Genomic DNA, 26,320 nt, shown 5'->3' with positions numbered 1-26,320 from the left:
TTCAAATCGCTGCAGAAAGACTGCATAATGAATGCCGTATTTTTGTTAAAAAAAGCCGATTTCAGGCGCTCTGGCTGCTGCCCCCACCATAGACAGAGTGGGAGCTGCATCCAGAACGCACAAATAATTTACATGCTGCTTTTATGAATACACGGATTAGGGTAAAAATGTTAGCATCCAAATCGCTGCATTAAAAAAAAAGCAATGTATGCAAGTATCATGCACAATCTTCATAGATTGTGCCAGGGACGCAGGACGCATGCATTTATGCTGCAGTGCAATATGTAGCGTAAATGGATGTACACAACTTGTGCATGAGCCCTATAACTGCTAGATCTGCAGCAGAGAAAACATTGATTTTATCAAAATGACTGCAAACAGCTCAGTAAGTGACACATCGCTGGAATCAGGGTCTCTGTAAATGGTGTCAATAAAAATCTCAACTCATCCTGCACAAAAAACAAGCCCATGTACTGCTGCGTGGATAGAAAAAATATTTGTTATGGCTCTTTGACACAGAGGATAAAAAGAAGTGCACAAAAATTAAAAGCCCCTGGGTCAAGAGGTTAAGGGACATTTTAGAAATTCATGCAATGATAGTCTATACTCAAGATTTCCAGTGTTCAGTAGACCCTAGGGGCCACAGAGCCCTCTTGATTGATCCAAAATTAATCCAGGCAAGTTGCCTCATGCATAAGAGCAACTGTACCTGGTACTGCAGGGAAAGCCACTGATACAGAGCTAGCGCCAACATTCAGGCAAATGCCGGGGCCCTGGACAGCTGGGGGACTACTCACAGTCATCAGGGGTGGTGATCAGTTCTGTGGCCCCTGGGCTGAGTTTCGGGGACTGCAGTTCTCAGGCTGGCAGACGCACTTTGCTGGCTGACGACCCTTTAGATCCACAATTGAACACCGCATTCACTGCTGAAGGCTGTGTGCATGTGCATTGACGTTCATCTGTGGGCAAAGTTAGCGCGCAATGCACTTGACTCGCCCACCCCAGGGCTCTGGGACACCCGGTGCCGGGCCGGACTAGTCCGGGGGTAGTCAGCGGTGGCAGGGCCCGGCTCCGTGACCCTGGCGGGGTCAACTAATATTACGGCTGTGGGGGTGGTGATTATAATTAAAGCTTGTGGAAATATTCGTGACGCCACCTGTGGATTGCAGCTATGAAGCCGCCACTGCTGGATAGGGCCTTCGGGGCTGATGTAATGGCAGCTAGGATGGTTCTGCTCCCCACAGGTGGAGCGGTACCCCGGGGCAACCATTGGTGCTTATGAAAGTCTATGCAATGGTGGTGCGTGTGAAGATGTAATTTACCCTCTCACTGTATATGCTTTGATACTATGTCATGATATGTATATTTCCCTGGTTGTATTAGTTGTAATTCATGTATTTTCTTGGGGGAGCTACTGGTCTCAATGTGTCTCTCTCATACAATTGTAGTCTTGGCATCTAATGTGATTATGTAAATAGCCTGTCTTCTTCTATCCAGAGTTGTGTATCTAGTCTGTAATTGCATTGGCCAGTGAAGGAATAGTCATTGTTCTGCACAGCAGGGGATCCCTTCTTCTACTGTGGCTGGCAGACACATTGGAGCCCTGTGATGGACCAAACCATTGATGATAGGATGTGTGACCCCTACCCCCTGAACAAACATGGTGGGCTGGTCAAGGAGCACAGACAATGCATTTCCCTTTTTGTAACTTCAGAGTGAGCTGAAACTAAAGAGAGGAAGGAGCTCCAGCCTGGGTGGCTGTGGACACGGACGGAGCTAGGCCTGTGTGGCGGCCCGTGGGATTGTGTGGAACTCTTTGGACTACTGTAAGGACGATTGCTTTGTTATCCGGTCCGAGGATTGTCGGGAAGGGCCCCGAATCTGTTTTACGTGGACTTATCGTGTGCTGTTCCAGTGTTCTTGTGAATAAACCTGTTGGATCGTCCCTCGGCCTCGTCCATCCTTTGCTCTGTTGTACACTCCCGTCACAAACTGGTTGGCAGCGCTGGGATCAGAGCAGAAGGAATGGAGGACAATGGCTCAACATCAGGAACCAGCACTGCAGAGTACAAGACCTGGACTTTAGGGAGCCTGCAATCAAAGGCCCGTGAAGTAGGAGTTCGTTTCAAAGGACTCTCCAAGGAGCAGCTGATTGAGGCGCTAGAAGGAGCCTGCTCGCAAAATGACGTGGAGGAAGGATCCTCACAGCAAACGGAAGAAAGACGGCAGCCGAGGTAAATACCCAAAAAAGTCAGTGGGTTGTGTGGTATGAGGAGGAGATGGCACTGCTTGGAGATGAGGCCACCATAGAAGATAAGAGGGAGGCCATTCGCAGAGCTCAAGAGAGGGCAGCATTGCTGGAGAAGAGATTTGCTGTGGAAGCAGCTTGAGGCTCCAGACAAACTTTAACCACAGCACCAACTATGAGGGAATTCTCCAGAGTGTCCCGCAAGGACTTTAAGCCATTTAATGAAGCTGCAGGTGACATTGAGGGCTTCTTTCAGGACTTTGAGCATCAGTGCCGATTAATGGAAGTCCCAGAAAGAGAGCGAGTCAGACACCTGGTGGGCCTCTTGGAGGGTGGAGCTGCCGACGCCTATAGAGCTATGGACCCTCAGTGGAATTGTGAGTATGGGGAGATAAAACAGAACATTCTGGAACATTATGCCGTGACCCCAGATACTTATAGGACTAAGTTCCGTACATTAGCCTGTGATGGAGAAGTGTCTTTCAAGATGTTTGCCCACAGACTGAAACAAGTATGCCATCGCTGGCTGGAGGGAGAGGAGGCCTTATCTTGGGAGACCTTCCTCCAGGTCATCCTAAAAGAACAATTCTTTGCCCAGTGCCCCGCTGAGATCCGGGAATGGGTGCGTGAGAGAAAACCAGCGACAGTGGAGGAAGCTGCTGCTCTAGCTGATGAGGTGCTCACCATCAAGCCTCAGTGGAGGGTTCTGTTGGAGGATGGAGAGACGCCTAACAGCTCCACAACACCGGATGCCCCCAGTTATTCTGTCCCCATTGTTCCCCGTTCCTCTAAGCCACCACATGTTGATACCCGTGTTAATGTGCCTCCAGTTGCTTCTACTGCACTTTCTGGAATACGCCGGGGTCCCGGGCATTTGCAGGCCTCATGCCCAGCCAGCCCATGGAGGAATCATCCTCAAACCCCTACAGCACCTTCAGGTGGGAGCCGGCGTCCAAGTTCCCCTACCCCTTACCCAAGAGGACGCCTTGGATGGAGGGAGACCCAGCGCAGATGCTATCAATGTGGACAGCCAGGGCATCGGCAAGTCTCCTGCCCAGCTGTTCAAATGAGGACTGATCCTGCACCCAATCGGATTGTTAATTATTTACAGCCCAGTGCCATGGAGGAAGATGTGGCACCGCTATGTGAGGAATGGGCTAGTGACTCAGCCCCCCATGTTGCACCACCAGTAGTTTACGGGGTGCGACCCGCAGTTATGACGACTTCTGCTCATCGAGGTAAGCACTTGCAGGAGGTTGTGCTGGATGGACAGAGACTTGTTGGATTTTGTGACTCGGGTGCTTTCCTCACACTGGCTGATCCCCGAGTGGTTCGGCCTGAGGCAATCCATAGAGGACCTGGGATTGTCATTGAACTGGCTGGTGGACAATGGAGGACTATTCCTACAGCCACTGTGGATCTGAACTTTGTTTTTGGGGTCAGGCGATGTGTGGTTGGGGTGATGGGTGGTCTGCCTGCAGCTGTTCTCCTGGGCAATGATGTGGGAGAGCTACGATGCCAATTCGTGGCTGCATGAAGCCACATGTAAGTAACGCTCTGCCTGTGTGTACTTAACCAGTGACCTGTAGAGGTCCCTAGAACGTACACAAGTTGGGAGGGGGAGGGATTGTGAAGATGTAATTTACCCTCTCACTGTATATGCTGTGATACTATGTCATGATATGTATATTTCCCTGGTTGTATTAGTTGTAATTCATGTATTTTCTTGGGGGAGCTACTGGTCTCAATGTGTCTCTCTCATACAATTGTAGTCTTGGCATCTAATGTGATTATGTAAATAGCCTGGTCTGCCTGCAGCTGTTCTCCTGGGCAATGATGTGGGAGAGCTACGATGCCAATTCGTGGCTGCATGAAGCCACATGTAAGTAACGCTCTGCCTGTGTGTACTTAACCAGTGACCTGTAGAGGTCCCTAGTACGTACACAAGTTGGGAGGGGGAGGGATTGTGAAGATGTAATTTACCCTCTCACTGTATATGCTGTGATACTATGTCATGATATGTATATTTCCCTGGTTGTATTAGTTGTAATTCATGTATTTTCTTGGGGGAGCTACTGGTCTCAATGTGTCTCTCTCATACAATTGTAGTCTTGGCACCTAATGTGATTATGTAAATAGCCTGTCGTCTTCTATCCAGAGTTGTGTATCTAGTCTGTAATTGCATTGGCCAGTGAAGGAATAGTCATTGTTCTGCACAGCAGGGGATCCCTTCATCTACTGTGGCTGGCAGACATATTGGAGCCATTGATGATAGGATGTGTGACCCCTACCCCCTGAACAAACATGGTGGGCTGGTCAAGGAGCACAGACAATGCATTTCCCTTTTTGTAACTTCAGAGTGAGCTGAAACTAAAGAGAGGAAGGAGCTCCAGCCTGGGTGGCTGTGGACACGGACGGAGCTAGGCCTGTGTGGCGGCCCGCGGGATTGTGTGGAACTCTTTGGACTACTGTAAGGACGATTGCTTTGTTATCCGGTCCGAAGATTGTCGGGAAGGGCCCCGAATCTGTTTTACGTGGACTTATCTTGTGCTGTTCCAGTGTTCTTGTGAATAAACCTGTTGGATCGTCCCTCGGCCTCGTCCATCCTTTGCTCTGTTGTACACTCCCGTCACAGTGCGGTGTGGAACAAAAGGGAGGCGACACTAGGAGTTGCAGTTTCAAGGTCTTTTACTCACTGTTTCTGAGTCCAGGTGTCGACAAACCAGTTGCCCAGTGGTATGCTGGGATCCACTGTCAGGGACCTCCGCCGATCCCAGGTAATTCTTAGGGTTGATACCGATGCACCACTTTTATGTCTCTTTCCTCGACTGACTTCACAGCCTTGACTTTGATAGATGAACTTGTCTTGGCCTCTACCATAGAATCTGGTCAAGGGGGCTTGCCTGACTAGAATCTTGCCCTCTTCCCAGGGGATCTACGGCAGGTTGTGGCCCTGGGCGCTTGCAACCACCCTGGGCCTTCGGTGTTACGTTTATGAGGAACTGTCTTTCATCCCTCCGTCTGGGGACCGTCCCCGAATGCAGCCAGTCTTGATTGACTAGAGCTTTTCTCCACTTCGCTTCTCCTGAGGTAACTACTAGTGATGTGTCGGTCGCGAACGATCCGACACAAAGATCCGGCTCCCTGCAGTGACCGACAGGAGTCGGATCACCTGTGTGAGCCGCTAAAATATCTAAACGGCTCTTTTCGCCGTCAAAACCCCGCCCACCCGCGGCTAAACTCCGTCTACTCAGCAATCGAATTGGGCGCTTGTAAGTGGGTGGGGCTTAGCCACGAGTGGGCGGGGCTTTTTCAGCGTTACTATAATCTTAAATATGTGTTCACCTGCGGTGAACACATATTTAATAAGGAGCCGAGAACGAGCTGCAAGATCCGGCTCTTTTTGGTGAATGGAGCCATAGGAACCGGATCACCAAAAAGAGCCGGACTGCCCATCACTAGTAACTACCTCCCTCTCCTCCTTCTAACTACTTGACTCAACTGGAACTTCCTGTTACTACGCCGACTTTCAGTTGGCTCCTCCCACTTTCCTTGTTGCTAGGCCCCACCCTATGGGAGAAGAGATGGGTCTTACGGCCCCCCTGCCTACAGCATGGGGGTAGCTGCCACTATCTCCGGTCCCAAAATATGCCTGACAATAGGTGTAGTGTGAATTTGCCTGTGCACCGGTATATACCCTTGTCCTTACCTAGGATGGGACATCACACCTCTGGCTGAGGTGCAATGTCTCTGTGGCAACGGAAGCCTCAGGGGCGCCACACACTCCCATCCCACAGATGCAGAGAGGAGTGGCAGTGCCAGCCAGCATCAACCAGCATAATGTATGCAGCTCCAGAACTGTATGCCCCCACCACAGTAATGTGTGTTCCTCACCCCAATAATGTGTATGCCCTCCTAGTAATGTGTACACCCCCCCAAGTGTTGTATGCCTTTTAGTGCTCTATGCCCCCACAGTAATGTGAATGCCCCTCAGTAACGTGTAAACCTAAATCCCCTCCTGTGATGTATATACTGTAGCCAACCCTGTGATGTATATACACTGTAGCCTCCACTGTGTTGTATATACTTGTAGCCCACAGCCTCCCCTGTCATGTATATACTGTAGCCCCTAACCTCTTCTGTAATATACAGCAGTCTGTGTGCAGTGCACCCTATGCAGCCATGTCTGGTAAATGATAGCCATCAAATAGCATGCCCTGCACAGCCACATGCCCGGGAGGAGCTGGTTGGGAGACAAGTGGGGAGGTGAGTGAGGCTGCTGCCGGCTTCCCCATATTAAAAATATCTGTAATGTGTCTGTATGGGCACGTGTATGACTGTCCATATATTTGTTTGTTCATTTGTATTTTTGTAAATGTCTTAAAATATTTATACAGGTAAAATATACTCTTTGTACCGTGTTAGCCAGTAGAGATAAAAAATTGTTTAAAAGAACTGAAGTACCATCTTTTCAGTTAGCCATTAAAAGGTATCAACCACTGAGGACTTCAGTTCTTTTAAACAATTTAAAATATGTATGTAAGTATGCCTGTATACATTCGTATCTGTGTATATGCCTTCCTGTGTGTGCATGGGGCCCATGAAAACCTGGCGTCAGCTCTGCACTGATATTTACACCACATCTGCACACGCCCTATTTTAGGCTATATTTGCATCTGCATCAGAAGCTTAAATGCATAGTCTGTCGTAATTGATGTAAAATGTGGTGTTGCAAGCAGTGCTGGTTTTTTTTTTTATCATAGTGACAGAGTTCAACACAACCCAGCAGACCTCATTAAGCAAAGCTGACACGGAACGTTTTAGAGCCAATCCGCTCCAAAACCCTCCTTGAAAATTACTTAAATATCGCGTGGACAATACGTCACGTCTCAGAATGGGATCCTGAAAGAAACCTCTTCAAACTAGGCACTGTCAAAACAAAAGGCTTCAAAGGACAAACACTTTGGAGAGATGTCAAAAAAAAAAGAAATACTCAAAATTTCCCCAAAAAGGAAAGTTTCCTGATGCAGTCACTGCTTGAAAACCTCATGGTTTTTGAATGTCACAATCAAAAAACTTAGTGTACACTCAGCGGCGAGTGAGTGTGGGCTGTCTGCGTCTGGTGCAGTGCATCAGGCTTTCTCTTAGGCTATGCTCATACAGCTGCATTTTTGTATGAAAGCTGTCTATGAAAAAAAACTGACCTCACACAGAGCGCTAGCTGTGTCAATAAGACTACTCTAAAACATACCACCCCCTTGTTAGGGCCAAAATTGACATCAGGGTGCAGATAAAAAGCAGAAAATATTGCCGTCAATACAGTTCCATAAGCTTTTATTCATGTTATATGCCAGGCAATTACCCTTCAGAGAGAAAGAAGACTGGTCCTCTATTGTCCCCTATCGGTTGTAAAAGTCCTAACAGTCACTTCTGACCCTTTAATAGCTTTTCCACATAACTTAGGATAAGAAGCCAAAGAAGAAACTTCACTGTCTGCTAGAAATACTGAAAACAGCATGGCATCCAGTGGAGCATGCCATGTACTGATATGCAGCACTTGTAGACAGTGGACATGCAAATGACAGACATGAGGGAGAACATCGGCTCTACAAGTAGATTATAGACAGATGACACCTCCATCAATCTGACAAACTGTATATTAATCCGACAGACATGCCCCGCATTCATCAGGCTGGCTGCCAACACAGCCATCCATCAGGCTAGCCGCCAACACATCCATCCATCAGGCTGGCCGCCAACACATCCATCCATCAGGCTGGCCGCCAACACATCCATCCATCAGGCTGGCCGCCAACACATCCATCCATCAGGCTGGCCGCCAACACATCCATCCATCAGGCTGGCCGCCAACACATCCATCCATCAGGCTGGCCGCTAACACATCCATCAGGCTGGCCACCAACACATCTATCCATCCGTCCATCAGGCTGGCCGACAACACATCCATCCATCCATCAGGCTGTCCGCCAACACATCCATCCATCAGGCTGTCCGCCAACACATCTATCCATCCATCCATCAGGCTGTCCGCCAACACATCCATCCATCCATCCATCAGGCTGTCCGCCAACACATCCATCCATCCATCCGGCTGGCCACCAACACATCCATCCATCCATCAGGCTGGCCACCAACATATCCATCCATCCATCCGGCTGGCCACCAACACATCCATCCATCCATCAGGCTGGCTGGCCACCAACACATCCATCCATCCGGCTGGCCGCCAACACATCCATCCATCCGGCTGGCCGCCAACACATCCATCCATCCGGCTGGCCGCCAACACATCCATCCATCCGGCTGGCCGCCAACACATCCATCCATCCGGCTGGCCGCCAACACATCCATCCATCCGGCTGGCCGCCAACACATCCATCCATCCGACAGATAGCGTGTCAGTCAATGAGACAGACCACAAATCCAACAGTCACACAGACGAATCACACATCAGATAAACCACAGAGCTAAAACAGCAGTGTGAACGAATTGAGAGTGGAACATACGGAGCTCCCGTGCACATTACCTCGCACTCAGCTGACGTTCCTCTGACCTTTCATCTACACCTGTCTTGGTTAATCCGTTAAAATCTGTAGAATCACGTGACAGGTCTGTCATATTGTCACGTGACTTTCTTGGCGTTGAATGAGGGGGGAAGCCCTTCATCCGGAAGTATAACAGTATAAAGTGGAGGCAAACATTGTAGAGGTTAACGACTATATCCCAGTGGCCAGAAGGACCTCTGGTGACGTCACGCCCATGTGACCAGAAAGGGGCGGGGCCTCCACCGACTGCTCATATCAAGAAGATACATTATTCTTCTAAGTCCAAGTCGGCATAAAGTTGATTATAATAGAAGCGGTGGTAAGACCCCAAGACAAGGGGAAGTGCAGGGAGGCGAAGCCCCCCCCCCTTGCAGGAGTATAGTGGACGGAACGAAACATCGCCACGCCCACCAAACAAGCCGGTCACGCCCACAGGTCCTTCTACCCACTGGGATTTAGCTACAACCCATTGTAGAGCGAGTGTCTCCTACTCCTATAATGCTGTCCCCCGATGTTTTCTCTTATAATGTGACGACCATGTACTGTCACCCTGCTCACACACCACATTCCTATCATATGAGTCCGCTGGTCTCCGGCAGCATGGCCGCCTGCACATGCGGCGACACACAGAAAACACTTTTCTCTTTCGCAGCGGCTCAGCAGCCGCAATGTCCGGGTCACCCCTATAACGTGACATAACGGTGATAGCGGCGCACAGCCTCATACTAAAGTGTGTACCGGAAGGCGGGAGCAGCGTGGATTCCTCCAACTGCTGCCCATGGTCTCTGGAGCTGTCTGTGTGTAGCCGCAGCTGTGGAAGACATGGCGGCCAGTGCAGGAGAATGGTGCCTGATGGAGAGCGACCCCGGCGTGTTCACGGAGCTCATCAAAGGCTTCGGTGCGTAACCAAAATACAGGGGAGAAATGTGGCGTCATCTACACGGGACATGATATCCGCACCTGGTGAGGGCGGCCAGTGTCCCCGGCCTGTGAGGAGAGGAGGCGAGTGTGGGAAGAACACGATACAGCAGATTACTTTGAGCGGGCATAGGCCGACAGGCTAATAGCCACAATGGCAGCCTGCTGCTGGTAGAGGGGACCTTACCATAGGGGAATATCCATAATGGCAGCCTGCTGCTGGTAGAGGGGACCTTACCATAGGGGAATATCCATAATGGCAGCCTGCTGCTGGTAGAGGGGACCTTACCATAGGCTAATAGCCACAATGGCAGCCTGCTGCTGGTAGAGGGGACCTTACCATAGGGGAATATCCATAATGGCAGCCTGCTGCTGGTAGAGGGTACCTTACCATAGGGGAATATCCATAATGGCAGCCTGCTGCTGGTAGAGGGGACCTTACCATAGGGGAATATCCATAATGGCAGCCTGCTGCTGGTAGAGGGGACCTTACCATAGGGGAATATCCATAATGGCAGCCTGCTGCTGGTAGAGGGGACCTTACCATAGGGGAATATCCATAATGGCAGCCTGCTGCTGGTAGAGGGGACCTTACCATAGGGGAATATCCATAATGGCAGCCTGCTGCTGGTAGAGGGGACCTTACCATAGGGGAATATCCATAATGGCAGCCTGCTGCTGGTAGAGGGGACCTTACCATAGGGGAATATCCATAATGGCAGCCTGCTGCTGGTAGAGGGGACCTTACCATAGGGGAATATCCATAATGGCAGCCTGCTGCTGGTAGAGGGGACCTTACCATAGGGGAATATCCATAATGGCAGCCTGCTGCTGGTAGAGGGGACCTTACCATAGGGGAATATCCATAATGGCAGCCTGCTGCTGGTAGAGGGGACCTTACCATAGGGGAATATCCATAATGGCAGCCTGCTGCTGGTAGAGGGGACCTTACCATAGGGGAATATCCATAATGGCAGCCTGCTGCTGGTAGAGGGGACCTTACCATAGGGGATTATCCATAATGGCAGCCTGCTGCTGGTAGAGGGGACCTTACCATAGGGGAATATCCATAATGGCAGCCTGCTGCTGGTAGAGGGGACCTTACCATAGGGGAATATCCATAATGGCAGCCTGCTGCTGGTAGAGGGGACCTTACCATAGGGGAATATCCATAATGGCAGCCTGCTGCTGGTAGAGGGGACCTTACCATAGGGGAATATCCATAATGGCAGCCTGCTGCTGGTAGAGGGGACCTTACCATAGGGGAATATCCATAATGGCAGCCTGCTGCTGGTAGAGGGGACCTTACCATAGGGGATTATCCATAATGGCAGCCTGCTGCTGGTAGAGGGGACCTTACCATAGGGGAATATCCATAATGGCAGCCTGCTGCTGGTAGAGGGGACCTTACCATAGGGGAATATCCATAATGGCAGCCTGCTGCTGGTAGAGGGGACCTTACCATAGGGGAATATCCATAATGGCAGCCTGCTGCTGGTAGAGGGGACCTTACCATAGGGGAATATCCATAATGGCAGCCTGCTGCTGGTAGAGGGGACCTTACCAGGTTCCAATAAATATTTTAATACAACACTTGGTGGGGAAAAAAGGTTCGGGTCCATCTGCCCACTGGGATTTAGCCTACTCTATATGCTGCTTTCACACATCCGATTTTGCAGTGCGGCTCAATCCGGCTCAAAAACCTATGAAACGGATGTGGCAAAAAAAACGGATCCGTTGCATAAGTTTTTCCATGCGGCCCGTCCATTTTTTGCTGCAGGACGCCGCATCCGGCGTCCATGGGCTTGCGCTGTAAATCGCGTTTTTTTTCGCCGCACAAAAAAACGTGTCAGGCAACATTCCATCCGGCCGCCGCATGGGCTAAGTATGCCAAATCCGGCAAAAAACGGACGCAACGCAAGGCCATGCGGCACAATACGGTGCTAATGCAAGTCTGTGGTAAAAAACGCAACCAGCGGCAAAAAAAAAACTGTTGTGTTTTTTCTGCAGAGCACCGTATTGTGCAGCTCAGCAAAAACCGGATGTGTGAAAGCAGCCTAAGAAAGCTAAATCCTAGTGGGCAAAAGAACCAGGTCCCAATAAGTGTTTTAAGGCCCTGTGCACACTAAAAAAAGGATTTTTATTAAATTTCTTGAGTCTGAAAGATTAGTGCACTTGCGTTCAAAAAAACTCACCAATAACGTATGCGTTTGCCATAATATGCAGGTACCTGCGATTATGGCAAAAAACGCAGGTACCTGCAGAAAAGAAGTGACATGCTCATTCTTTTTCAGGAATGTGATCTGGTATTCAGCTTTGTTGGCTAAGGCCCCACCCCTTCTGGTCACATGGGTATGATCTCACCATAGGTCCTTGAGCACAGTGAATAGTTTGTATAATACCATAGAGAACAGAGAGAGGGAGGAACAGGAGGCAGGGAGCGGGAATCCATATCAATACCCACCAGAGATTATCTGCTCAGTTGCAAATGCCAATCAAGAAGCTGCTGATTTTATAAACTTCACTTTCATGGATTTGAAAACCCGTACATCTAAGATGACCACTAATGGTATGTAGATAATCAGCATGATAGTGCCAGTAAAGCACTGGCTTTAGCTTATATACAAAAATCCTGATTGGTTCCTTCCCTTTAAGTATCTGCTCTGGTTTTCTTTTTTTTTTTTTAAGCTAAACATTCCCAAATCCTGTAACCATTCCTCATCGGACGGTTTATCGACTGGTCACCATTCTAGTCGCTCTTTTCTGAACTTGCTCCAATTTGTTGAGATATTTTTTTAAGATGTGGTGCCCAGAATTGCAGATGAGGTCTGACCAAAGATGAGTAGAGGGTGATAATTACTTCATGTGATCTGGACTCTGTGCTTCTGTTAATACATTCCACAATTGTTTGTCTTTTTTGCTGCGGCATCACATTGTTGACTCATGTTCAGTCTGTCATGTATTAGTATACTATTAGTAGTACTAGATTTGAAAGTGTTAACATTATTTTTTTTCACATAGACTAAAGGCCGCTTTACACGCTACGACATCACTAATGCGATGTCGTTGGGGGTCACGGAATTTGTGACGCACATCCGGCCGCATTAGCGATGTCATGTGTGACACCTATGAGCGATTTTTGAATTGTCGCAAAAACGTTCAAAATCGCTCATCGGTGACATGGGGGTCCCTTCTCAAATATCACTGCTGCAGCGTGTCCGATGTAGTTCATCGGTCCTGCGGCAGCACACGTTTCTCCGTGTGACGCCGCAGGAATGAGGAACCTCTCCTTACCTGCCGCCGCCTGCAATGCGGAAGGAAGGAGGTGGGCGGGATGTTACGTCCCGCTTATCTCTGCCCCTCCTCTTTGATTGGGTGGCCGCTTAGTGACGTCGCACGGACCGCCCCCTTAGAAAGGACGCGGTTCGCCAGTCACAGAGACGTCGCAGAGCAGTTAAGTAGTGTGACTGGTCCGGGCGATGTTGTGCGCCACGGGCAGCGATTTGCCCGTGTCGCACAACCGATGGGGCGGGTACGCACGCTAGCAATAGCAACAGCAATAGCAACAGTCGCATTTCCACAGGCGAGCTGACACTGCGTCAGCTGCTGTACATGCAACCTAAGAGCTACTTTGTAGTCTTCCATATTACTAAAGGCCACTTTACACGCTGCGATATCGGTATCGATATCGCAGCGTGTAAAGTGGCCTTTAGTAATATGGAAGACTACAAAGTAGCTCTTAGGTTGCATGTACAGCAGCTGACGCAGTGTCAGCTCGCCTGTGGAAATGCGACTGTGCTCCGCAGGAGAATGCAGCAGCCTGTGCCTAGAGGGTTCAGTGTGCTACCTACCTTTTTTCTCCCTATGGAGAACATTCTGGCCACAGGAACAGAAATTGACATGTTGCGGCTTGGAAAGCCGTGCCGCATGTCAGTTTACTGAGCAGAGAAAAGAAGCACCGTGGGCAGGAGATTTCTATAAATCCATCCACAGTGCTTGTACTATACAAAACAGCATTCTGTATGCAGAAAAATACGCTACTTCCAAAACGCTGCAAACACTGACTGTGCACATACCCTTACAGTCACAAACCAAATTGAGCATGGTCTTCACTGCGGTGGTGTTCTTTGCTGCTTGGCTGCAGCTGTGACATCACGTCAACATTGCTGCAGCCAATCACAGATCTCCATGGCTCATCCGATGTAGTTGGAACACGTTGCTGAGGTCAGTGATTGGCTGCAAGAGACCAATGTCTTTATTAGAGTTGAGCGCGGTTCGCGGTTCTCCAGTTCTAAGCTCGAGTGATTTTGGGGGCTGTTCGAGATCGAACTAGAACTCGAGCTTTTTGCAAAAGCTCGATAGTTCTAGATACTTTCGAGAACGGTTCTAGCAGCAAAAAGCAGGGCTTTTTACAGCTACAGTGTGCAGGAGCCATCGCTGGCAGCCTGCCAGAAGCTGGTAACCAAGATAAACATCGGGTATCCAAGCAAAGCGCTTTGGTTAGTAACCCGATGTTTATTTTAGTTACGTGCAGGAAGCCCACACTTCCCCGCTCAGCTCACTCCGCCCCCTCCTGCTCGCGGCATGTACACACACACACACACACACACACACACACACACACACACACACACACACACACACACACACACACACACACACACACGGTCCCGCTCGGCTTACCTGCGGTGATGAAGTCCCGCCATCCCGACCTCAGCGCTGTCTCTGTCCTCCATGGCCGCCGCTTGTCACATCACCTCTCGCTTCCGACCCGAGACTGACTAGCGGTGACGTCACGGACCTCTCGCGATACTTGGTGTGAAGGCGCCGGTCATTGAACTCAGTGACAGGGGCTGTCAGTGTGCTGGAGAGCAGCGCAGGTAATGTACCTCGCTGACAGCAGCACTTGTCATGCCCTGCAGTGACCTGGGCTGACCCATTGATGTTAGCTCAGGTCACTGCATTGCTCTCCCAGCCAATGGGGAACATCCTGCTCTTCATTGACTGGGACAGTGTGGATCGTCATGGCAACCCCTTGGATTACACCAGACCTGGATTTGTTTTTCATTCTAATAAATTGGTTAAAGAGGGAATGTTTTGGGGAGTGTTTTTTCAAATAAAAATGTGTTTGTCGTCTATTTTTTTTTTTTTATTACTGACTGGGTTGGTGATGTCGGGTATCTGATAGACGCCTGACCTCACCAACCCCAGGGCTTGATGCCAGGTGACATTACACATCTGGTATTAACCCCATATATTACCCCGTTTGCCACCGCACCAGGGCGCGGGATGAGCTGGGGCGAAGCACCAGGATTGGCGCATCTAATGGATGCGCCACTTCTGGGGCGGCTGCGGCCTGCTATTTTTAGGCTGGGGAGAGTCCAATAACCATGGACCTCCCTAGTCTGAGAATATCAGGCCCCAGCTGTCTGCTTTACCTTGGCTGGTGATCCAATTTTGGGGGACCCCTACGTGTTTTTTTTTTTTTTTTTAAATTATTTATTTAATTTAAAATAACAGCGTGGGGTGCCCTCAGTTTTGGATTACCAGCCAAGGTGAGGTTGCCAGCTGTGGTCTGCAGGCTGCAGCCGTCTGCTTTACCCTAGCTGGCTACAAAACTAGGGGGAACCCTACGTCATTTTTTTTTTTTCATTTTTTTGGCTAAATACAAAGCTAAGCACCCCTTAGTGCCACATGAAAGGCACCAAAGGGTGCTCCATTTTTTTCTCCATTTTTTTCTCCACTTTTTCTATGGTCGGTCTACCCATTAGCTCTGCCATGCATACTGTAGCTCTACACCTACTGCACATGTTACTTTATGATTGACATCTCTTTCGTACCAGAGCTATCTAAGCCTACTCTGACCCCATATTTGTCATTACTATATTGTCCTTGTACTGTATTATGACATTTGTATCATGTGTTTCATTTCTTGCTGTGTTGCAATTTTTTTGCTGCATCCCAATTGTACCTCTACATTGTTCGAGTTTATGTTATTGTTCTCTCACTCTTATGTGATACTGATTATTGTCATTTTTCATGATTACATGCAGATAAGTCCAATCTGACGAAGGCTCAGGCCGAAACGTCATTTGTAACTTGTTTTGGACAAAAACATATATGCTTATGAAACATTTTTTTTTTCTTAATACGGACCAATAAAGAGTGATTTTGCATTACTATCCGTTGTGACTTACTGACTTAGTCTGGGAGATTTAGAGTGCCGAGGTTACTCACTAATTTTATCTATTACCTCTGAGCACCTATATACCAGTGAGCAGAGCTTCCTCTACAGTAGTTCTCCTAATTAGGCATGCCCTTACCTCATGAGCAGGGCATTGCAGCTTTGGTAGCAACCATTACGACATGAACTCTGCTGCTGTGGACCCGAGAAGAGTGAGTGCAGATTTATTGCACCCACACTCCTCACATGAAGGGTCCGCACTCCTAGAAAATGGGGGATACGTTCCCTGAGTGTCTCCCCCCCCATATTCTAGACGGTCCAGAGTCGTCGTGGGACCCCTTTATTATTTTTCTTACAATAAATTGGTGAAAGAGGAAATGTTTTGGGGACTTTTTTCAAATAAATTTCTTTTGTCGATTTTTTTTTTTTTTTTTATTTTTATTTAGTACTGACAGTTTATGATGTTAAGTATCTAATAGACGCCATGACATCACAAACTGCTGGGCTTGATCTCAGGTGACTTTACAGCTAGTATCAACCCGATTTATTACCCCGTTTGCCACTGCACCAGGGCACAGGATGAGCTGGGGTGAAGCGCCAGGATTGGCGCATCTAGTGTATGCGCCACGTCTGGGGTGCCTGCGGCCTGCTATTTTTAGGCTGTGAAGGCCCAATAACTATGGACCTTCCCACCCTGAGAATACCAGACCACAGCTGTCCGCTTTACCTTGGCTGGTGATCCAATTTGGGGGGGACCCTACTTTTATTGTGTAATTATTAATATTTATAAAATAATTATAAAAAAGAGCCTGAGGGGACCTCTACATTGGATCCCCAACCACGGTAAAGCTGCCAGCTGTGGTTTTCAGGCTACAGCCGTCTGCTTTACCCTAGCTGGCTATCAAAAATGGGGGGACCAAACGTCTTTTTTTTTTTTAACTATTTTTTAAATAGAAAAAATTAATGGGCTTCCCTGTATTTTGATTGCCAACCAAGGTAACGGCAGGCAGATGGGGGTGGCAACCCATAGCTCTGCTTTATCTGCGCTGAGAATCAAAAATACCGCGGAGCGCTACGTCATTTTTTTAACCCCTTCACCCCCGGCCACTAAAACACCCTAATGACCGGGCCATTTTTTGCAATTCTGACCAGTGTCACTTTGACAGGTTATAACTCTGGAACGCTTCAACGGATCCTGGCGATTCTGAGATTGTTTTTTCGTGACATATTGTACTTCATGTCAGTGGTAAATTTAGGCCGATATTTTTTGCGTTAATTTGTGAAAATTTAGGAAATCTGGCGAAAATTTCGCAATTTTCAAACTTTGAAAATTTATGCCCATAAATCTGAGAGATATGTCACACAAAATAGTTACTAAATAACATTTCCCACTTGTCTACTTTACATCAGCGCAATTTTCGAAACAAATTTTTTTTCCGTTAGGAAGTTAGAAGGGGTCAAAGGTCATCAGCAAATTCTCATTTTTCCAACAAAATTTACAAAATAATTTTTTTTAGGGACCACATTACATTTGAGGTGACTTTGAGAGGCCTAGGTGACAGAAAATACCCAAAAGTGACCCCATTCTAAAAACTACACCCCTCACACTGCTCAAAACCACATCCAATAAGTTTATTAACCCTTTAGGTGCTTCACAGGAACCAAAGCAATGTGGAAGGAAAAAATGAAAATTTTACTTTTTAACACAAAAATGTTACTTTAGCCATAAAATTTTCATTTTTACAAGGGAGAAAAGAGAAAGTACACAATACAATTTATTGTGCATGTTCTCCTGAGTACGCTGATACCCCATATGTGGTAAAAATCAATTGTTTGGGCGCACGGCAGAGCTCGGAAGGGAAGGAGCGCCATTTGAATTTTTGAATGCAAAATTAGCTGCACTCATTAGCGGACGCCATGTCGGGTTTGAAGACCCCCTGAGGTGCCTAACCAATGGAGCTCCCCCACAAGTGACCCCATTTTGGAAACTAGAGCCCTCAAATAATTTTTCTAGATGTTTGGTGAGCACTTTGAACACCTGGGGGCTTCACAGAAGTTTATAGCGTTGAGCCGTGAAAAGAATTTTTTTTTTTTTTTACCACAAAACGGTTGCTTCAACTAGGTAGCTTTTTTTTTCACAAGGGTAACAGGAAAAAATGCACCATAAAATGTATTGTGCATTTTCTCCTGAGTACGCAGATGTCTCATATGTGGTGGAAAGTAATTGTTTGAGCGCATGGCGGGGCTCAGAAGAGAAGGAGCGCCATTTGACTTTTCAAACGCACAGACGCAGTGCACTGATCGGCCGCTGCAGGACGCACGGTCGGATGCGATAAAAAAAAAAAAGCGTCGGGGATACGTAAAAAAAAAAGTCACGCCAAAAATTGACCATGGATGCAGATACGTTATGTGCATCCCTGATCAGCGCTTGGTGGGATGCACGGACGGATGCGATACAAAAAGCGTCGCAAATACGGAAAAAAGTCACGCCAAAAATTGAGCAGGGATGCCGATCAGTTATCTGCATCCCTAATCAGCGCTCGGCGGGACGCACGGACGGATGTGATACAAAAAGCGTCGTGAATACGGAAAAAAGTCACGCCAAAAACTGAACACGGATGCAGATCCGTTATCTGCATCCCTGATCAGCGCTTGGCGGGACGCACGGACGGATGCGATACAAAAAGCGTCGGGGATACGGAAAAAAAAGTCACGCCAAAAATTGAGCAGGGATGCCGATCCGTTATCTGCATCCCTGATCAGCGCTTGGCGGGACGCACGGACGGATGAGGTGTAAAAATGGACAGGGGATACGGAAAAAAAAAAAAGTTATACTCACAGTACCCAGAGGACTAGCAGGAGGATCACTGACCAGAAGAGCTGCAGAGGAACAGATGGCAGAGAGACGGACAGCTTTACAGGAGCAGCAGGCAGATCAGCAGAATGCCCAGGAAGGACCCAGCGATGGACGCAGATGTGATCAGGCCGGTGAAGACAGGTCAGAGGACGTCGGGGGAGAGCAGAGGGGCAGAGGGGGGGTGAGAGCAGAGGGGGGGTTGAGAGCAGAGGGGGGGGGGAGCAGAGGGGGAGGGGGTAGAGCAGAGGGGGAGACCGGAGAGGGAGCTGCAGAAGCAGAACAGAGATAATGGGGGAGGCAGTCAGATCGCGGGGGGAGCAGATCGGGATGTCGGGGGGGGGGGGGGTTGGGGGGAGCAGATCGGGGGGTGGGGGGGGGTTGGGGGGAGCAGATCGCGGGGGGGGCACGGCAGGGGCTATCACGGCAGCGCGCAGGGGCACCACGGGAGCGCGCACGGGCTGGCTGCAAAGTGAGCACAGTACTCACGTGCAGCAGCAGCGGTGACCTCAGCTACGGCGGCGGCGGCAGCAGCAGCGGTGGCGTGGTACCACAAGTACCAGCCACTGCACGCCGCAGACATGTTGGGGGAGGGCTAGCAGGCCAGCACAGGCCTGGGGAGGGCGGCCACCGGCAGATCAGACCGCCCCACTGCACACTGATTGGAGCGATTGCGCGTCATAGCACGATCGCTCCAATCAGTGCTGCAGGGGCTGGGGGCGACATGTTTGAGGTCCACCTATGATATGCTGCAGCAGCTGCGGCATCTCATAGCTGGATCTCACAGGATCGCACTAATTCGGGCATTATTTTTGCCGAAATTAGTGCGATCGATGTGGTTGGCGGTTCAGATTTGAACAGCCAATCACATCGATCGTCGATAGGGGGTGGCGATGCCGCCCCCCCTGGGGTCAAGCAAAGGTCCCCTGCTGTAAGAAACAGCAGGGGACGTCATTTGAAAGCCGTTGCTATGGCCACGGCAATCAAATGAAGTTTAGGCCGTAAAATTACGTCCCTGGTCGTTAAGTCACGTTAAAATAGGACGTAATTTTACGGCCCGCGGTCGTGAAGGGGTTAAAGATTTATTTTTACAGCACTGTGATGTCCAGCAGTCAAAATACAGGGAAGCCCATTTTATTTTTAGTTATTTAAATAAATAATTAAAAAAAAATATATATGGGCTCCCGCTGCATTTTTTGTATTGCTAGCTAAGGGTAATCCAAGCAGCTACTGGCTGCTAACCCCCACTGCTTGGTGTTACCTTCACTGGCAATGGAAAATCCAGGGAAGCATTTTTTATTTTTTTTTGCCAAAAAACTACAAAAAAAGGACGTGAGCTTCGCCATATTTTTGTATGATAGCCAGGTATAGCAGGCAGGTGCTGGAAGAGTTGGATACAGCTCCAGAATATGGTGCTTCTATGAAAATGCCATTTTCTGAGGCGGCTGCAGACTGCAATTCGCAGCAGTGGGGCCCAGAAAGCTCAGGCCAACCTGTGCTGCGGATTCCAATCCCCAGCTGCCTAGTTGTACTTGGCTGGACACAAAAATGGGGCGAAGCCTACGTCATTTGTTTTCTAATTATTTCATGAAATTCATTAAATAATAAAAAAAGGGCTTCCCTTTTATTTTTGGTTCCCAGCCGGGTACAAATAGGCAACTGGGGGTTGGGGGCAGCCGTACCTGCCTGCTGTACCTGGCTAGCATACAAAAATATGGCGAAGCCCACATAATTTTTTCAGGGGGCAAAAAACTTCTGCATACAGTCCTGGATGGAGTATGCTGAACCTTGTAGTTCTGCAGCTGCTGTCTATCTGTATGGAGAAGAGCAGACAGTAGCTGCAGAACTACAAGGCTCAGCATACTCCATCTAGGACTGTATGCAGAATTTTTTTGCCCACCAAAAAAATGACGTGGGCTTTGCCATATTTTTGTATGCTAGCCAGGTACAGCAGGCAGCCACGGGCTGCCTCCAACCCCCAGTTGCCTATTTGTACCCGGCTGGGAACCAAAAATATAGGGAAGCCCGTTTTTTTAATTATTTCACTTATTTCATGAAATAATTAAAAAACAAATGACGTGGGCTTCGCCCCATTTTTGTGTCCAGCCGGGTACAACTAGGCAGCTGGGGATTGGAATCCGCAGCACAGGTTAGCCCGAGGTTTCTGGGCGCCTCTGCTGCGGATTTCAGTCCGCAGCCGTCCCAGAAAATGGCGCTCTCATGGAAGCGCCATCATCTGGCGCTGTATCCAACTCTTCCAACAGCCCTGGAGCCGGGTGGCTTGTTGGGTAATCATGAGTTAATACTGGCTTTGTTTTACTAGCCAGTATTAAGCAAGAGATTCTTAATGTCAGGCACGTTTGACCCGGCCATTAAGAATCTCCAATAAAGGGTTAAAAAAAAGACACCACACAGAGAAAAAATACTTTAATAGAAATAAATACACAGACACATTAGAGACTCCATCTTTATTACCCCCTGTCAGCCCTCCACGATCCTGCTCTTCTGTCTTCTTTCTTTCTAGTGTAGTAGTAGTGACGATTGTAGTGAGGATGAGGTGCACCAGCCCATCATGGGCTGGGGAACCTCATCCTCAGTACAATCCTCACTACAATCGGGAAGCAGCGTGCAGCCTTCACTCCGTGAGTGATCAATGCTGGCTGTCAGCGGTATCAGCGGTAACGCTGACAGACGTGTTACCATAGCAACGGTGCTCTCGGAGCCGCGGTTAGCGGTGACGTCACCGCTAACTGCGTTGCTATGGCAACGGTGATCTCCGTTAATGACCGGCTGTGTCAGCCGGTCCCTAACGGAACGGGGAGTCGACCGTGTGCTAGAGCATGTCGCTGGTACACGGTGATACACATATGTGCACCGTGTACCGGAGAGATGCACTCGCAGGTCCTACATGACGTGTCATAGTCATGTGACCAGTCTGTAGCCAATGAGATAATAGCCACGTGACTGGTCACATGGCTATTTTGACGTCACGATAGGTCCTGCATCTCTGCTGGCAGTGCAGGTCACCGGGAGGATTCAGCGATCATCGAATGGAATAGCGGCAGGAGACAGAGTGCAGAAGGGATCGCGAGGACCGGTAAGTGTTATGGCAATGTTTATTAACTGTTTGTGTACATTTATAATGCATTTTTATGTGTTTGTGATTGCCTCCCATTATAGCCTATACGTTCGAGTTCGGTTCGTCGAACGTACGACGAACCGAACTCGAACGGGACCCCCGTTCGGCAAACCGGCCTCGAGCCGAACCGGGACCGGTTCGCTCATCTCTAGTCTTTATGTAGACACTTCTGAACGTTACTAAAGTTTCTTGTTGTGTTACACATGGAGTCGAAAGATAAATGTGAATCGGGACAAGACCTTTAGTTGCAAGGGCGCCCTTTGCAGATTTTCTTTTTTTCTATCAACTCACGATTACAAACTTTGCTATGTAAGATATTTTTTCCGTTTTTAAAGTGGTTATTTTATCAAATAAATCTATTCACAATAATGTACATGCTGCCATAATCATCATCTAGGTCAGACCTGGGCAAGGGGCGGCCCGCGGGCCACATCCGGCCCGCCTGCTCTCTGTGACCGGCCCGCCCGTCTTCAGCCGGTGCAGTGGAGCCGGGCTGCAGCGTGCCGAGCAAGGAGAGATCCTGTGCAGGTCCGCACTCCGCACAGTCAGTGCAGGCAGCGGAACGCAGGAGTCTTTCCTCTGTTCCCTGCCGGCACTAATTGTCAGTGCTGCGCTGCGTGTGTCATTTCAAAAGTTCCCGCCGGGCAGGAGAAAGAAGCAGCACATCAGACGGAATAATTCATCCTGCACTGTAGGACCTGCGATGACGTCACGCCCATGTGACTGTGTGGGAGGAGACACAGGATGCCGGGCAGAAAGCAAGATACTGAATCCTGAAGGAGATGTGGACACATGATGACTGGTAATAAGAAAAGAGGGGACATGAGGGGGAGGGGGCTGCAGGGTGAGTGCATATGTGGGAACATGGAGCTGCAGGGTGAGTGCATATGTGGGAACATGGAGCTGCAGGGTGAGTGCATATGTGTGAACATGGAGCTGCAGGGTGAGTGCATATGTGTGAACATGGAGCTGCAGGGTGAGTGCATATGTGTGAACATGGAGCTGCAGGGTGAGTGCATATGTGTGAACATGGAGCTGCAGGGTGAGTGCATATGTGGGAACATGGAGCTGCAGGGTGAGTGGCATATGTGGGAACATGGAGCTGCAGGGTGAGTGCATATGTGTGAACATGGAGCTGCAGGGTGAGTGCATATGTGTGAACATGGAGCTGCAGGGTGAGTGCATATGTGGGAACATGGAGCTGCAGGGTGAGTGCATATGTGGGAACATGGAGCTGCAGGGTGAGTGGCATATGTGGGAACATGGAGCTGCAGGGTGAGTGCATATGTGTGAACATGGAGCTGCAGGGTGAGTGCATATGTGTGAACATGGAGCTGCAGGGTGAGTGCATATGTGGGAACATGGAGCTGCAGGGTGAGTGCATATGTGGGACCATGGAGCTGCAGGGTGAGTGGCATATGTGGGAACATGGAGCTGCAGTGTGAGTGGCATATGTGGGAACATGGAGCTTCAGGGTGAGTGCATATGTGTGAACATGGAGCTGCAGGGTGAGTGCATATATGTGAACATGGAGCTGCAGGGTGAGTGCATATGTGGGAACATGGAGTTGCAGGGTGAGTGCATATGTGGGAACATGGAGCTGCAGGGTGAGTGCATATGTGGGAACATGGAGCTGCAGGGTGAGTGCATATGTGGGAACATGGAGCTGCAAGGTGAGTGGCATATGTGGGAAGATGGAGTTGCAGGGTGAGTGGCATATGTGGGAAGATGGAGTTGCAGGGTGAGTGGCATATGTGGGAAGATGGAGTTGCAGGGTGAGTGGCATATGTGGGAAGATGGAGCTGCAGGGTGAGTGCATATGTGGGAACATGGAGCTGCAGGGTGAGTGGCATATGTGGGAACATGGAGCTGCAGGGTGATTGGCATATGTGGGAAGATGGAGCTGCAGGGTGAGTGGCATATGAGGGAAGATGGAGTTGCAGGGTGAGTGGCATATGAGAGCTGCAAACTGACAGAAGGATGTGAAGGGGTGCAGAGTGTTTGAGAGGGGTAAGTTGGGGTACAGGCAGGGTGAAATATGTGGGCAGGGTGTGTGACATACGGGGGTGTAGTGTGTGTGATATGGGGGTGCAGGCTGTATGGGGAGCAGGGTGTGTGACATATGGGGGTGTAGTATAATACAGGTGTACTATATAGAGGTGTAGTATATTACAGGTGTGCTATATGGAGGGGTAGTATATTACAGGTGTACTATATGGAGGTGTAGTATATTACAGGTGTGCTATATGGAGTGGTAGTATATTACAGGTGTGCTATATGGAGGGGTAGTATATTACAGGTGTACTATATGGAGGTGTAGTATATTACAGGTGTGCTATATGGAGGGGTAGTATATTACAGGTGTACTATATGGAGGTGCAGTATATTACAGGTGTGCTATATGGAGGTGTATATTACAGGTGTATATAGGGGTGTAGTGATGTAGTATATTACAGGTGTATATAGGGGTGTAGTGATGTAGTATATTACAGGTGTACTATATGGAGTTGTAGTATATTACAGGTGTGCTATATGGGGGTGTACTATATTACAGGTGTAGTATATGGGGTGTAGTGATGTAGTATATTACAGGTGTGCTATATGGAGGTGTAGTATATTACAGGTGTGCTATATGGAGGTGTAGTATATTACAGGTGTGCTATATGGAGATGTAGTATATTACAGGTGTAGTATATGGGGTGTAGTGATGTAGTATATTACAGGTGTAGTATATAGGGGTGTAATGATGTAGTATATCGGAGGTGTATTATATAGTGGTGTAGTATAATACAGGTGTATATGGGGGTGTAGTATATTACAGGTATATGGAGGGAGTGTAGTATAATACAGGTGTATATGGGGGGTGTAGTATATAGGGGTGTAGTGGTGTAGTTTATTACAGGTGTAGTATATGGAGGGGGTGTAGTGATGTAATATATTGGGTAGAACCGAGTTAATTATATTAGTCCGGCCCTCTAAACCAATCCCAATTTCTCATGCGGCCCCATGGGAAAATTAATTGCCCACCCCTGATCTAGGTGAAATGTGTCTGATCGCAGCTTGCAAAGTAATGACTTGAAAGTTGACTAGCAATAATTCCATCTTTAGGCCCTGTGTGCCCACTGCATTTTTGCCCAAAACTGCATGCATTGTCTTCCCCAGAAAAGTCTGAGAATTCAGACAGGCTGTGCACTCTTGGCTTTTTTTTTTTTTTTTTCTTTGCAGTTTTGTTGAAGAAAAAAGAACCAGCATGTCAATTCTTTCTGTGTTTTGTCCCTGCATTTCGGAGGACTGGCAGATCACTTCCCTGCTGACTCTGAGTCATTGGGGTTTGATCCCCGATATCCAGCTAGATGCTGGTCCCCATATAAAGTCTATGGGGACCAGAATACGGCACAAAGGGGTAGGAGCAACACTTCATACTCACTGATCACCGGCGCGGCTATCACACTGCTCCTGCGGCCTCTCATTCTTCTTCCCGGCCCGCTCATTAGGCTCATACATATTCACGGTTTCCCACGCCCACTGGTGGCTGTGATTGGTTGCACTCAGATGTGCCTTCACGCTGAATGACAGCTGTCTGACTGCAACCAATCACAGACTGCAGTGGGTGGGTCTATCATAGTAAAAGATTAAAATACGTAGCTGCGTCCCCTCAATTTTGATACCCAGCCAAGATAAAGCCCTCCCTACCTGGGGGCTAGCATTCTCAGACTAGGGGAGGATTATGGTTATTAGGCTCTCCCCAGCCTAAAAATATCAGCCAACAGCCACCCGGAATTGCTGCATCCATTAGATATGACAGTCCCAGCACTTTACCCAGCTTTTTCCTATTGCCCTGGTGCGATTGCAATCGGGTTAATAGGGAGTTAATAACAGCCCATAGCTGCCACTAAGTCCTAGATTAGTGATGGCAGGCGTCTATGAAACACCCTCTATTATTAATCTGTAAGTGAAAGTAAGTATACACAAACACCCATAAAATCCTTTATTTGAAATAAAAGACAAAAAAACACCCTGTTTCACCACTTTATTAACCACAATAAAACCCCTGCAGGTCCGACGTAAATCAAACAAGGTCCCATGGTGCTTCCACTGCTGCTATATCAGACCCTCACAGCGAGCACTTTAGAAAAACACTGATTGCTGTGAGCTTCACACCACACAACAACTGAAGTGAGCAGCGCGGTCAGCGGTGACATTAGTCAGGTTTTCCACGGCCACATCTTGTGTCCTCCACCTTTGTCAGCAAATCACCCGAGTGCCTGAAGTGAGCTGTGCGATCAGTGATGACGTCATTTGGGTGTATTGTGGTCACAGCTAAAGTCCTCCACCTTTGACTGCAAATCAGGCCACGACTAAAGTGAGCCACAGGTGGAGCACTCACCTGAGTGACATCATCGCTGACCAC

General features: G+C 48.7%; 2 protein-coding genes across 8 annotated transcripts in view; one reads left to right on the top strand and one right to left on the bottom strand.

Moving 5' to 3' along the window:
* Nucleotides 1-9,043, bottom strand: part of FOXRED2 (FAD dependent oxidoreductase domain containing 2) — a 422,513-nt gene extending 413,470 nt beyond the window's left edge. For 2 of the 4 annotated variants that reach the window (XM_075321967.1, XM_075321968.1), the window contains exon 1: nucleotides 8,796-9,041. In XM_075321967.1, the coding sequence (XP_075178082.1) occupies nucleotides 8,796-8,935 (140 nt within the window). In that variant the 5' untranslated portion in view covers nucleotides 8,936-9,041. Of the gene's footprint in view, nucleotides 1-8,795 lie in introns of all 4 variants that reach the window. The other 2 variants (XR_012725110.1, XM_075321966.1) reach the window with 2 other exon arrangements.
* A 422-nt stretch (nucleotides 9,044-9,465) lies between these two features.
* UCHL5 (ubiquitin C-terminal hydrolase L5) overlaps nucleotides 9,466-26,320 on the top strand; it is a 578,874-nt gene continuing 562,019 nt past the window's right edge. The window contains exon 1 of one of the 4 annotated variants that reach the window (XM_075321965.1): nucleotides 9,466-9,712. In XM_075321965.1, coding sequence (XP_075178080.1) covers nucleotides 9,637-9,712 — 76 coding nt within the window. In that variant the 5' untranslated portion in view covers nucleotides 9,466-9,636. Of the gene's footprint in view, nucleotides 9,713-12,170; nucleotides 12,302-26,320 lie in introns of those variants that run through there. The other 3 variants (XM_075321962.1, XM_075321964.1, XM_075321963.1) reach the window with 3 other exon arrangements.

The sequence above is a fragment of the Anomaloglossus baeobatrachus genome, chromosome 8 (assembly GCF_048569485.1).
Source record: "Anomaloglossus baeobatrachus isolate aAnoBae1 chromosome 8, aAnoBae1.hap1, whole genome shotgun sequence".
Classification (NCBI taxonomy): Eukaryota; Metazoa; Chordata; class Amphibia; order Anura; family Aromobatidae; genus Anomaloglossus; species Anomaloglossus baeobatrachus.
The sequence above is the reverse complement of the archived record's forward strand: the minus strand, read 5'-3'. Positions and strand labels throughout refer to the sequence as shown.